Genomic DNA, 14,246 nt, shown 5'->3' on the forward strand with positions numbered 1-14,246 from the left:
TGGATCCTGGCTGCAGAAAGCAGCTGACACAGATACCGCTATTTGTTTTACTTGTTTGTTTATTACTACTGGTTGTTGTCAAACGTATGCTGGTTTCTTCTCACTTCCTACCTTTTTTTCGTGCTGTAATATTTGTGTCACCACTCCTGCAGAATCACTGGCTGGTGTCTGTGACAAGTTGGTGTTGTGTGCCGTTGTAACTCAGACATTTGTACTTTGTGTGATCCCGTGTTTTATTGGACTTACACAACACGTTGTATCCTCCATGTACTTTGTAACCCCTCCAACTGGGGACGGACAAGGCCAACAGATCAGGGCAACATTTGTAACCAAGCCCAACTCCTTTGCAGTGATGGGGCTGTTCTGGGGCTGCTCTAGGATGGCTCTGGGGCTACTAAGGGGCAGCTATGGGACACACACACACACCTCGGTGGGGCTGATGTTCCCCCACATGGAGCTGGTGGTGAATCTGCTCTGATCGTGGCACCTTCCAGCCCCAACCTCTGGTCAGTTCCCTTTGGATCTCACAACTCTCCTGCTTTCAGCCAGTAAGAATTGTTGAGCAGCAGCAGCTGCATTTGTGGGGCAGGGCTTAGTGTGGGTAGTGCTGTGGGGTTGGTGTGGGAGCCACGGGAGATGGAGGGTGTCCAAGAGTGTGGATTGGTCGCCCAGGCTATCCCACAATGCTGTGAATCTTGACCCATGGTGAGTGAACCGCAGCGTAATTGGCTGTGGGGCACTATGGGTTGCTACAGGGCAGTATGTTTCCATATGCACTTCTATGGGTCCCTGCTGGTCCCTGTGTGACAATGTGACATTATTGCTCCTGTATGGGTCTCTATTTGTTCCTTTTGGCTCCCCATGGTTCTTATGTGGCTCTGTAGGGCTCTATGACTCTCCATGATGTTTTTGTGATTCTCTATGGGTTTTGTGGGTTCCTGCCCCTGACAGACTGTGGGAATGGATCACCCCTGTGGCCCCACCATGGGAATTTGTCACTTGCCAAGGACAAAGAGGGGACAAAAAGGCAGAGGTGGGGCCAGGTGATAAGGAGGGCAGAAACAGCCCCATCCCTGTCCCCTTGTCTGCAGCGGAAAGTGGTGGCCATGGTGTGTAGAGCCCCATAGGGACCCAAAGAGCCCATAGCGTATAGGCAAAGTAGAAGCTTATGGTGCAGAGCTTACGGAGCAAAGCTGTGGGGGTTATGGGACAGAGTTTATCGGGCAGAGGTGGTTCTATCGGACACAGTGGGAACTGAGGGGAAAACTGGGAAATATAGGGCAGAGTCAATGTGGCATCTGTACGTAGGTTTCTCCAAAAGTAATGCCTCCTGGGTATTTCCATGGAAATGACAGCAGATGCAGTGAGCGCAATAAGGCTATTTAATAGAGCAACACAGTCCCCGCCATCAGCCAGCGTGCACAGATGTGCTGATCTGGACGCTCTTCATTTTGCGGTGTGGCAGCTCTGCACGGCTCTCTGGAACATGGCATGTCTGCCACGTCACTGTCCCACTGCTGAAATGCACCACCCACCCCTCACCGCGCTCACATCCTTTGCTTGGTCTCCATCGACATCCAGCAAGCATCAATGGATGTCAGTGGGTGCCATTGTTTCCTCACGGAGGAATTCAGCTCCCCCCCTTGTCTCCATCTGCACTTCTGTGTCAGACCCCATTCTGTCAGACTGCCCCTCTGCTGCCAGCCACACGGCAACAACACAAAATGGAGCACTGCTGGGGAGCTTCAGCCTCTACTGCCACAGTTCCAGAGACCCAGAGGGAGGCCACGATGCCAGCCAAGAGCAGCAGAGGCCTCAAGGCCAGAATTTAGGCCCTAGGGCTCAGAGGCTTAGCGGCCAAGCCTTTAGGCATAGATTTCTAAAGAGCTAGGGGCTGGCCAAGATGCCTAGAGACCTAGAGTGCAGAAGGCCCTAAAGGAGATACGGAGGCCTAAAATTGGAGAGTCCAAAAAGGAGGCTTAGACGCACCTGGAGGCACAGTTGCCTGCAAGCTGCCCTAGAGGCATAGAGGGAGGCCTAAAAGCTTAGAGGTTTCCCAGGAGGCTTAGAGGCCTTAAGGTAAAACAGCCTAGAGGGAGGCCAAGAGCCTGGCCAAGAGGCCTTGCAGCTTAGCAGTCTTGAGGCTAAACTGAGGCATGGAGGCCAAGAAAAAGATCTCCTTCTATGATCGAGGGACCCATCTGGTGGACGAGGGAAAGGCTGTTGATGTGGTCTACCCAGACTTCAGCAAAGCCTTTGACACTGTCTCCCACAGCATTCTCCTCCAGAAGCTGGCAGCCCGTGCCTTGGACAGGTACACCCTTGGCTAGGTTAGGAGCTGGTATGGCCGGGCCCAGGGAGCGGTGGTGACTGGAGTTAAATCCAGCTGGTGACTGGTCACGAGTGGTGCTCCCCAGGGGTCAGTGCAGTGATTGTCCCCCTGTACTCAGCTCAGGTGAGGCCGTACCTCGAGTACTGTGTTCAGTTTTGGATCCTGCACTGCATGAAAGACATGGAGGGCCTGGGGTGTGTTCAAAGAGGGCGACAAAGCTGGTGAAGGGTCTGGAGCACAGGCCTTATGAGGAGCATCATCAGTTGTTCTGGTGCCCTCTCGCAATTCTTTTCCCCTCCACCAGCACAAGAGCTGCCGTAAAAAGAAGCAATGACACTTCCACAGACATTTTGGGGATTTATAAGGGATAGGCCCTTGATAAAGCTTTATTGGCTGTTTTTCCCCTCTACGTTTCACTCTAGATCTTCTTGTTTGGCCTGGAGAACAGAAGGCTACAGGGTGACCTCATTGCGGCCTTCCAGTACATAAGGGGAGTTTACATACAGGAGGGGAGCCAACACTTTACAAGGGTAGATAATGGCAGGACAAGGGGAAGTGGTTTTGGGTTGAGGGAGGGGAGGTTAAGAGTGGATATCAGGGAGAAATTATTTCCAGAGAGAGTGGTGGGATACTGGAACCAGATGCCCAGAGAGGTTGTAGATGTCCCATCCCTGGAGATGCTCAAGGCCAGGTTGGATGGGGCCCTGGGCAGCCTGGTCTCGTTTTAGATATGATGCAGGTGGTATTCATGCATCTGTTTTGCAGTCTCAAATGGTGCTCTGTTTGTCCTGGGCACCCCACGCCTGCATCAGCGTGGCTAGGTTGTGCCATTCCTGAGAGGTGGGCGTTTGGTGTTCCGAGACCATGTTAACTTAATTTATGGGTGGCAGCCATCCAGATCTGTCAATGGAGGACCCCTCAGACCGGCTGGAGTCATCATGAGATGTAGATGCTGCCGGCTCCTCACGTTCATCCTGTGCTCGCCTCATCCTCTCCTTGTTAAGTCTGAAAGAATCCTGAGCCAGAAATGGCCGCCTGGATGGTCTGCCTTTGATCTCTTCCTCTTGTTCATCCTTTGCTCGTCTCATCCTCTCCTTGTTAAGTTTGAATGAATCCTGAGACAGAAGTGGCAGCCTGGATGGTCTGTCTGTGGTCTCCTCCTCACGTTCCTCCTGTGCTCGCCTCATCCTCTCCTTGTGAAGTTTGAATGAATCCTTAGCGACAAATGCCAGCCTGGATGGTCTGCCTTTGGTCTGCGTGGACTGGCTGGACTCAGCCCTTGAGGAAGATGCGGAATCTTCGGTGGAAGATGGTGACTTCCTCAAGATGCCCCGAGGGTGTGAGGTCTTGGTTTTCACTTTCAGCCCTGCACCCTCATGGTGGTCATTTTCAGCTTCAGAACGGAACCTGACACGCTGAATGCTTCGTGCTTGGCCAAGTTCATCTTGGTTTCGGGCTCCTGCCTGGCCCCGCAGCTCACAGCTCACAGGCTGCTCTGGGGTTTTAGGCACTGCTTGGATCTCTGGCAGCAGTCTGAAAGGACAGAGCAAGAGGAGTCTGCCTTAGTGGGTGATGACTTCAGGGCCACATCCTGCAAGCCTGAGCCGGGACCCTTGGCTGCAATGCAGCCTTCCCACAGACAGCTCACCGGCTGGCCCATGGCTCTCCTGAGATCTGGAGGGGGCCAGCCCTGTGAGCTCGGGTCTTCCCGGCTTCCCCATGCCAGCACTCTGGGTGCTGTCTTCAGCATTGTTGGGCAGCCACAAACAGTGACCATTTGGGGTTAGGGAACGGGCTCTCGTTGGCTCAGTAAATCACCCCCATGCACATCCCAACCCAGAGCATCTGGCCTCACCTGGACTTAGAGCTCTCCTTCTGCAGGAGGTACCTTATCCGCCTTAAGTGCTCTCCATCTACACTTGTAGTGCTCAAGCACCTGACGAAGCTTGGCCGTCTAGCAGATCTCACTGGAATTAGGAAGACAGAGGAGATTCATTGTAAACCCTTTGGTTCACTCACAAGGGGTGCTCCGGCCTGTTGCCAAAACATCCAAGAGGGCCGCTCTGCTCCCCCCACTGCTGCCATCTGCACTGCCCTCAGAGCCTCCCTGAAACCATCTCTGGCCCCACTCCTCCTCTCCGCAATTCAGCTCTGTTCTGGGACTGCGTTAGCAATGTTGTCTTTGGGAAAGCAGAGCTGGGTGGTGATAATGAGCTGACAGGGTGTCTTTTGGGGACCGTGTCCTTCCACTGGGGCAGGGGTAGGGCCTAAGATCCCGACATCCTCCTGCCACAGCCGGGGATAGGAGCATGTCACACACAGCACCTTAGTTTTGGCAAGGCCTACAGTTCCTCATGAGATGAGGCTGCGCTCAGCTGGCGTGAAGCCTCAACGCAAGTCACTGCCTTTGGCTGATGGCCAGCGAGGGAATTCCCATCTCACGATGGTTGCCCGTGCCGCGGAAAGAAGTTGCAAGCTGTTTTACCTCTCTTGCCCTGGGAAAGTGGTGGCAAAGTGTCCCCTTCCTTAAGTTTCCTCTCAGCTGGGAAGCTTCCTGAGGACTTGCGGCGTGGCAAGGATGGTGGTTTGGGCACCAACTCCATTTGAAACCTTTAAGAGAGGAGAAGACAGTCATTGCTGTGACGCAGTGCACCACCAGCCTGAGTTGCTCTCTGGTTGTGTGCTCACAGGCACATTTTCATGCTGCATGAAGGCCACACCTTTCTAAAGTCTTTAGCAGGGTCAGTTGGGATAGGACAAGGGGAAACAGTCTCAAACAGAAGGAGGGAAGATTTAGATTGGAAATAAGGAAGTTTCTGGCAGAAGGCTGGTGAGGCACTGGAACATCTTGTCCAGAGACGTGCTGGGTGCCCGGACAGGCGATCAAGGTCGGGCTGGAGCACGCTCAGAGCTACCTCATCTGGGGGTAGGTAGGTGTCCCTGTTCCCTGCAGGGGAGTGGGACTAGGTGCTCTTTCAGGGTTCCTTTTGGCTCAAATGATTCTATGATTCTACAAGATATCCTCATGGGCAGGACACCCGTGGACACAAGGAACAAGCACTGCGGAATGAGAGCTGAGATGCTGCATCGAGCAGCAGCTACAGCTCCCAACATACTCACTCTGGAAAGACAACGAGGCAGCCAGAGGGTGACAGGGAGGCCACTGGTGCCACCCGGGACATCACCATCTTCATCAGCCAGGGGGCCTGCAGGGGAGGAACAGAGAGGATGTGAGACATCCTTGTCACAGCTGAGGCACTGGGGACATGAGGAGCCTAAGCCAGGGAGAGCTGACAGCACCACAGCACTTGCACAGCCCATGCAGATGGCCAGGTCTTGGTGGGCCGTGTGTGGGCACAGCAAGGCTCACGGGACTGTCCGGTCCACAAACAAACCTACAGCTCACCTTGAGAACAGCTTTTCTGAGGTTCTCTTTCCCTGACAGCTTCTGGAGGAAGTCATAGTAGAACTTCATTTGGAAGGTCATTCCATCAATGAAGATCACTCCAATGTCCTTCAGGACAATGGCAACTTTCTCCCCAATTTTCAGGCAGCTGGATATCAGGAACACAGTGTTCTGGATGCTAGCCTGCACTATGTGCCAGCTCAGAGAGGCATCTGCGGCCACCTGGCTGCGCTTCAGGGGCTCCAGCTTCCTGTAGGCTGAAAAACGCCAGGGACGGAGTTGATACGGTTGCTGTTCCACAGCTTCTTCCCTAGAACTGCTTCTGGTGGGCATCAACCAGAACGGCCCTATACTTGGACACGCTCCTCAGAGGGAGAGGTGGAGGATGGAGGCGGTGGCCCTGTTTGCCCCCTCCATGAAGCCAGCAAAGGTTTAATCCCCCCTCCTACCTGGCAGGGACTCCCCGTGGGACTGGAGGCCGTGCATGGCTACGAGGTTTGTAGCCAGCTGAAACACGGGCCACTGCAGAGTCACGTTTGCAGTCGTGATTTCTCTGGAGATGATGTCAAAGGAGCCGAAGGTGGGAATCCAGACTCCCTGCAAGTGAAAGAAAAACAAGGTGTGGAAGGGTTATGGGCTTGCTGGAGAAAGGGCTGGCGTTGACTTTCATCGGCCCTGAGATACTACACCACCAGCACAAGTGATACTGCATTGACAGGAAGCCCGTGGGATGCCCAGAAGTGAAATGCGGGGTGAGTTCCCTGCTTTCTGTGCAGGGCAAGACTCAGAGGATCTCTAGGCTGAGCTGGACAGGGAGAGGAGGAACCTGACAGCCAACACACCTTGTGCATCAGGAGCTGCTCTTGTACATAGGCGGCCACCGCATTCCAGACGGCAACTCGCTCTGGAGGGCAAAGGAAAATCAGGTCACACTCTGCATCTGCTGCTTCCCAGCACCCCTACTGCTGCCAGGCAGGAGTGAGGTGGCAGATGGAAAGTGTTATCTCCGTCCCAAGACTGGATTCTGCACCGCTTCCATGGGGGCTGTGGGCCCACGTACCTTCAGTGTCAATGTGTATCGGTCCAGAGGTACGCCTCACTGTGGGGCCGTCCCCACAGAAGTTCATCCTGTTCCGCCTTATACCAGCGGGTTGCTCCTTGTTGGCAGCAGCCATGCCGGAGCTCATCCTTCAGATGCGTCTGCTCTCTACCAGATGCTCCTTCAGGATGCAGGACCCAGTGCCGCGCTCCACCTTCACAACCCTCCTGGGTGGCCGTGTCACAAACGTTGCCACGGCGCCGCTGTGACATCATGGCCAGTGCTGGACGCTGCCCATTATGACACTGGCACAGCAGCCTGCTGCCCGCCCCGGGTGGGGGTGCTGACCCCTCTCTGCTTTCTCCCTCTCCTGTCTTTCCTCTCAGTGTAACGTTACCCATTTTCCTTTTGTAGCCGTTGCCCAAACTGATCTCCAAGGAGGCGATGTGGAAACAAGTCTTGTTCCAAAGCACTCTACCCGTCATGCTGACGACTTGATGTCAGAAAGTGCCTTCATTATGCCTGGAAGTTGTCAGTTCCTCGTTAGGATGCTCAATAAATTACCCGGCATGGATCTTCTGTGTCACTGTTGTGAGTCCATTGCTGCTGCGACCCTACCGGGCAGGGAGTGCTTTGTCTGGGGGATCCCAGAGATTGGCTTTCCTTGAAGCCTTCCAAGGGGAAGGGGGTTGGGATCCTGTGGGGTCAAGACGGGATCTGCAGGCCCGAAGCCGGACAGCCTGAGGAGACCTGCCAGGCCAAAAGGCAGCCGGCTGGCTGGGCAGGCCCTTTTAGACCTGATCTTCCATGTCCTCTGCTTCAGAAGTTGGAGTGAGCCCCAGGCCAAAAGTGGCAGCCTGGATGGTATGTCTTGGGGCTCTGTAGACTGGCTGGACTCAGGCCTTGAGGAAGATGTCAAATCTTTGATGAAAGCTGGCCGTCTGGAAAGGGAAGCCCTACCAGGCCAAAACCCAGCCGGCAGACCCAGGGATCCCTGCCAGGACAGAACCAGCTGGCTGACCTGTGGGGGCCTTGCCAGGCCAGAAGCTGGCGGGCTGGTTACGGGGACCCTGCCAGGCCAAAAGCCATCTGGACCAGGGGCCCTGCCAGGCCAAAACTCAGCCGGGTCAAGGAGCCATACCAGGTCGAACGCCAGCCGGGTGGCTCGAGTGGGCCCAGCCAGGCCAAAAGCCAGCTGGCCAGGGAGGCCCTAAGGCAAAAGTCATCTGGTCAGATGGCTGTGGGGTGTCTGCCAGGCCAAAGGCCGGCAGGCCGTCTTCGGGATCCCTGCCAGGCCTGAAGCCTGCAGGCCTGGGAAGCCCTGCCAGGCCAAAAGCCCGCCGCCGGCCAGCAAACACTGGCAAGGTCAAAAGCTGGCTGGCCAGCTTGGGGATTCCTACCAGGCCAACATCCAGCCTGCCCGGGGCTCACTGCCAGGCAACAAAATGGCTGGCTGGCCTGCGGGGCCTGAGAGGCCAAAAGCCATCCAGGCAGTCTGGGGGGACCTTGCAAGCCTGAAGCTGGTAATCCAGTTAGGGGGGCCCTGCCAGGCTAAAAGCCAGCTGGCCGGGGAAGCCCTTCCAGGCCAAAAGCCTGCAGGCCAGGGTCCCTACCAGGCCAAAACCCATCCAGCCTGAGGCTCCCTGCCAGGCTAGAAGCTGTCTGTCCGGCCTGTGGGGCCTGTTTGGTGCCTTGGTACATTTTGCTCTTGGTATCCCACCTCATGACATCCTGTGGAGCACAGAGAAGAGGAGCTACACGGCCCAGAGCACCTTACGGCCTGAGAGGGAAATACATCACGGAAGGGACGCTCTCTCTCTCTCTGCTGGCATCTTCAAAGCCGTGCACCTTCCACTGCAGAGCAGGGTTCTTGGTCTCCGGAAACCTCTCTCTGTCTCTTATTTCACTCGATTTGCTTGCCTACAATCTCAATTACATTGTATTACATTGTGTTACCTTGCATTCCCATATCATAGTTAGTGAAATTAGTTTTTCTCCTTAGATCATTGCTGCTGCTCTGTTGGTTTTCCTTGAGCCCATCTCCCATCTCCCATCTCCCTACCCCTTTCCCTTTTCCCTTCCCATTTGTTGGGGGCTGGCGGGCACACAGACCTACTGACTTCCCCACCCCAATCCCCCCCCCGCAGACAGACTGACACAGATAACTCCATGATAGAGACGTCTGTGTTTCTGAGATTACCCCCGTTATGGTTCATACTGTGGGGTATCCTACACGCTGCCCTGTGAAAAGTTCAGCAGACCAACAGTACTTGAACTTGCCAAACCAGCATTTACATCTCTCAGCATTTGAATTGCTTTGGAAATGCTCAAGTGGAAAGTTCTCAAGACGCTGAATCATCTTTGAGATGATGGCAAGTCCACATGGTGCCCAGTGGGACCAGATGTGCTTCTGGTACATGAACTGCAGTGTAACATGGTGTGGCTGTTCATAAACGCCACAACCTGCACCGAAGAATTCCATTCTGGATCCTGGCTGCAGAAAGCAGCTGACACAGATACCGCTATTTGTTTTACTTGTTTGTTTATTACTACTGGTTGTTGTCAAACGTATGCTGGTTTCTTCTCACTTCCTACCTTTTTTTCGTGCTGTAATATTTGTGTCACCACTCCTGCAGAATCACTGGCTGGTGTCTGTGACAAGTTGGTGTTGTGTGCCGTTGTAACTCAGACATTTGTACTTTGTGTGATCCCGTGTTTTATTGGACTTACACAACACGTTGTATCCTCCATGTACTTTGTAACCCCTCCAACTGGGGACGGACAAGGCCAACAGATCAGGGCAACATTTGTAACCAAGCCCAACTCCTTTGCAGTGATGGGGCTGTTCTGGGGCTGCTCTAGGATGGCTCTGGGGCTACTAAGGGGCAGCTATGGGACACACACACACACCTCGGTGGGGCTGATGTTCCCCCACATGGAGCTGGTGGTGAATCTGCTCTGATCGTGGCACCTTCCAGCCCCAACCTCTGGTCAGTTCCCTTTGGATCTCACAACTCTCCTGCTTTCAGCCAGTAAGAATTGTTGAGCAGCAGCAGCTGCATTTGTGGGGCAGGGCTTAGTGTGGGTAGTGCTGTGGGGTTGGTGTGGGAGCCACGGGAGATGGAGGGTGTCCAAGAGTGTGGATTGGTCGCCCAGGCTATCCCACAATGCTGTGAATCTTGACCCATGGTGAGTGAACCGCAGCGTAATTGGCTGTGGGGCACTATGGGTTGCTACAGGGCAGTATGTTTCCATATGCACTTCTATGGGTCCCTGCTGGTCCCTGTGTGACAATGTGACATTATTGCTCCTGTATGGGTCTCTATTTGTTCCTTTTGGCTCCCCATGGTTCTTATGTGGCTCTGTAGGGCTCTATGACTCTCCATGATGTTTTTGTGATTCTCTATGGGTTTTGTGGGTTCCTGCCCCTGACAGACTGTGGGAATGGATCACCCCTGTGGCCCCACCATGGGAATTTGTCACTTGCCAAGGACAAAGAGGGGACAAAAAGGCAGAGGTGGGGCCAGGTGATAAGGAGGGCAGAAACAGCCCCATCCCTGTCCCCTTGTCTGCAGCGGAAAGTGGTGGCCATGGTGTGTAGAGCCCCATAGGGACCCAAAGAGCCCATAGCGTATAGGCAAAGTAGAAGCTTATGGTGCAGAGCTTACGGAGCAAAGCTGTGGGGGTTATGGGACAGAGTTTATCGGGCAGAGGTGGTTCTATCGGACACAGTGGGAACTGAGGGGAAAACTGGGAAATATAGGGCAGAGTCAATGTGGCATCTGTACGTAGGTTTCTCCAAAAGTAATGCCTCCTGGGTATTTCCATGGAAATGACAGCAGATGCAGTGAGCGCAATAAGGCTATTTAATAGAGCAACACAGTCCCCGCCATCAGCCAGCGTGCACAGATGTGCTGATCTGGACGCTCTTCATTTTGCGGTGTGGCAGCTCTGCACGGCTCTCTGGAACATGGCATGTCTGCCACGTCACTGTCCCACTGCTGAAATGCACCACCCACCCCTCACCGCGCTCACATCCTTTGCTTGGTCTCCATCGACATCCAGCAAGCATCAATGGATGTCAGTGGGTGCCATTGTTTCCTCACGGAGGAATTCAGCTCCCCCCCTTGTCTCCATCTGCACTTCTGTGTCAGACCCCATTCTGTCAGACTGCCCCTCTGCTGCCAGCCACACGGCAACAACACAAAATGGAGCACTGCTGGGGAGCTTCAGCCTCTACTGCCACAGTTCCAGAGACCCAGAGGGAGGCCACGATGCCAGCCAAGAGCAGCAGAGGCCTCAAGGCCAGAATTTAGGCCCTAGGGCTCAGAGGCTTAGCGGCCAAGCCTTTAGGCATAGATTTCTAAAGAGCTAGGGGCTGGCCAAGATGCCTAGAGACCTAGAGTGCAGAAGGCCCTAAAGGAGATACGGAGGCCTAAAATTGGAGAGTCCAAAAAGGAGGCTTAGACGCACCTGGAGGCACAGTTGCCTGCAAGCTGCCCTAGAGGCATAGAGGGAGGCCTAAAAGCTTAGAGGTTTCCCAGGAGGCTTAGAGGCCTTAAGGTAAAACAGCCTAGAGGGAGGCCAAGAGCCTGGCCAAGAGGCCTTGCAGCTTAGCAGTCTTGAGGCTAAACTGAGGCATGGAGGCCAAGAAAAAGATCTCCTTCTATGATCGAGGGACCCATCTGGTGGACGAGGGAAAGGCTGTTGATGTGGTCTACCCAGACTTCAGCAAAGCCTTTGACACTGTCTCCCACAGCATTCTCCTCCAGAAGCTGGCAGCCCGTGCCTTGGACAGGTACACCCTTGGCTAGGTTAGGAGCTGGTATGGCCGGGCCCAGGGAGCGGTGGTGACTGGAGTTAAATCCAGCTGGTGACTGGTCACGAGTGGTGCTCCCCAGGGGTCAGTGCAGTGATTGTCCCCCTGTACTCAGCTCAGGTGAGGCCGTACCTCGAGTACTGTGTTCAGTTTTGGATCCTGCACTGCATGAAAGACATGGAGGGCCTGGGGTGTGTTCAAAGAGGGCGACAAAGCTGGTGAAGGGTCTGGAGCACAGGCCTTATGAGGAGCATCATCAGTTGTTCTGGTGCCCTCTCGCAATTCTTTTCCCCTCCACCAGCACAAGAGCTGCCGTAAAAAGAAGCAATGACACTTCCACAGACATTTTGGGGATTTATAAGGGATAGGCCCTTGATAAAGCTTTATTGGCTGTTTTTCCCCTCTACGTTTCACTCTAGATCTTCTTGTTTGGCCTGGAGAACAGAAGGCTACAGGGTGACCTCATTGCGGCCTTCCAGTACATAAGGGGAGTTTACATACAGGAGGGGAGCCAACACTTTACAAGGGTAGATAATGGCAGGACAAGGGGAAGTGGTTTTGGGTTGAGGGAGGGGAGGTTAAGAGCGGATATCAGGGAGAAATTATTTCCAGAGAGAGTGGTGGGATACTGGAACCAGATGCCCAGAGAGGTTGTAGATGTCCCATCTCTGGAGATGCTCAAGGCCAGGTTGGATGGGGCCCTGGGCAGCCTGGTCTCGTTTTAGATATGATGCAGGTGGTATTCATGCATCTGTTTTGCAGTCTCAAATGGTGCTCTGTTTGTCCTGGGCACCCCACGCCTGCATCAGCGTGGCTAGGTTGTGCCATTCCTGAGAGGTGGGCGTTTGGTGTTCCGAGACCATGTTAACTTAATTTATGGGTGGCAGCCATCCAGATCTGTCAATGGAGGACCCCTCAGACCGGCTGGAGTCATCATGAGATGTAGATGCTGCCGGCTCCTCACGTTCATCCTGTGCTCGCCTCATCCTCTCCTTGTTAAGTCTGAATGAATCCTGAGCCTGAAATGGCCGCCTGGATGGTCTGCCTTTGATCTCTTCCTCTTGTTCATCCTTTGCTCGTCTCATCCTCTCCTTGTTAAGTTTGAATGAATCCTGAGACAGAAGTGGCGGCCTGGATGGTCTGTCTTCGGTCTCCTCACGTTCCTCCTGTGCTCGCTTCATCCTGTCCTTGTGAAGTCCGAATGAATCCTTAGCGACAAATGCCAGCCTGGATGATCTGCCTTTGGTCTGCGTGGACTGGCTGGACTCAGCCCTTGAGGAAGATGCGGTGGAAGATGGTGACTTCCTCAAGATGCTCCGAGGGTGTGAGGTCTTGGTTTTCACTTTCAACCCTGCACCCTCATGGTGGTCATTTTCAGCTTCAGAACGGAACCTGACACGCTGAGTTCTTTGTGCTTGGCCAAGTTCATCTTGGTTTCGGGCTCCTGCCTGGCCCCGCAGCTCACAGCTCACAGGCTGCTCTGGGGTTTTAGGCACTGCTTGGATCTCTGGCAGCAGTCTGAAAGGACAGAGCAAGAGGAGTCTGCCTTAGTGGGTGATGACTTTAGGGCCACATCCTGCAAGCCTGAGCCGGGACCCTTGGCTGCAATGCAGCCTTCCCACAGACAGCTCACCGGCTGGCCCATGGCTCTCCTGAGATCTGGAGGGGGCCAGCCCTGTGAGCTCGGGTCTTCCCGGCTTCCCCATGCCAGCACTCTGGGTGCTGTCTTCAGCATTGTTGGGCAGCCACAAACAGTGACCATTTGGGGTTAGGGAACGGGCTCTCGTTGGCTCAGTAAATCACCCCCATGCACATCCCAACCCAGAGCATCTGGCCTCACCTGGACTTAGAGCTCTCCTTCTGCAGGAGGTACCTTATCCGCCTTAAGTGCTCTCCATCTACACTTATAGTGCTCAAGCACCTGACGAAGCTTGGCCGTCTAGCAGATCTCACTGGAATTAGGAAGACAGAGGAGATTCATTGTAAACCCTTTGGTTCACTCACAAGGGGTGCTCCGGCCTGTTGCCAAAACATCCAAGAGGGCCGCTCTGCTCCCCCCACTGCTGCCATCTGCACTGCCCTCAGAGCCTCCCTGAAACCATCTCTGGCCCCACTCCTCCTCTCCGCAATTCAGCTCTGTTCTGGGACTGCGTTAGCAATGTTGTCTTTGGGAAAGCAGAGCTGGGTGGTGATAATGAGCTGACAGGGTGTCTTTTGGGGACCGTGTCCTTCCACTGGGGCAGGGGTAGGGCCTAAGATCCCGACATCCTCCTGCCACAGCCGGGGATAGGAGCATGTCACACACAGCACCTTAGTTTTGGCAAGGCCTACAGTTCCTCATGAGATGAGGCTGCGCTCAGCTGGCGTGAAGCCTCAACGCAAGTCACTGCCTTTGGCTGAAGGGCAGCGAGGGAGTTCCCATCTCACGATGGTTGCCCGTGCCGCGGAAAGAAGTTGCAAGCTATTTTACCTCTCTTGCCCTGGGCAAGAGGTGGCAAAGTGTCCCCTTCCTTAAGTTTCCTCTCAGCAGGGAAGCTTCCTGAGGACTTGCGGCGTGACAAGGATGGTGGTTTGGGCACCAACTCCATTTGAAACCTTTAAGAGAGGAGAAGACAGTCATTGCTGTGACGCAGTGCACCACCAGCCTGAG

The 14,246-nt window shown here is 54.3% G+C and overlaps 2 protein-coding genes across 2 annotated transcripts; both read right to left on the bottom strand.

Moving 5' to 3' along the window:
- Positions 1–5,079: 5,079 nt before the first annotated feature.
- LOC146761275 (coiled-coil domain-containing protein 81-like) lies at positions 5,080–7,198 on the bottom strand. Its single transcript, XM_085541027.1, has 5 exons — positions 6,799–7,198; positions 6,581–6,642; positions 6,188–6,335; positions 5,739–5,995; positions 5,080–5,538 (listed from the first exon to the last, which is right to left on the bottom strand). The coding sequence occupies exons 1-5, from the start codon at positions 6,923–6,925 to the stop codon at positions 5,449–5,451; spliced, it is 684 nt and encodes a 227-aa protein (XP_085397153.1). The 5' UTR covers positions 6,926–7,198; the 3' UTR covers positions 5,080–5,448.
- Positions 7,199–11,945: 4,747 nt separating this feature from the next.
- Positions 11,946–14,184, bottom strand: LOC146761276 (uncharacterized). Its single transcript, XM_085542355.1, has 3 exons — positions 14,067–14,184; positions 13,437–13,548; positions 11,946–13,114 (listed from the first exon to the last, which is right to left on the bottom strand). Exons 1-3 carry the CDS (start codon positions 14,182–14,184, stop codon positions 12,466–12,468), a joined length of 879 nt encoding a protein of 292 aa, XP_085398481.1. The 3' UTR covers positions 11,946–12,465.
- Between the last annotated feature and the right edge of the window lie 62 nt (positions 14,185–14,246).

Source organism: Coturnix japonica, chromosome 3, assembly GCF_054131305.1.
Source record: "Coturnix japonica strain WE chromosome 3, WE-NBRP24, whole genome shotgun sequence".
Lineage (NCBI taxonomy): Eukaryota > Metazoa > Chordata > Aves > Galliformes > Phasianidae > Coturnix > Coturnix japonica.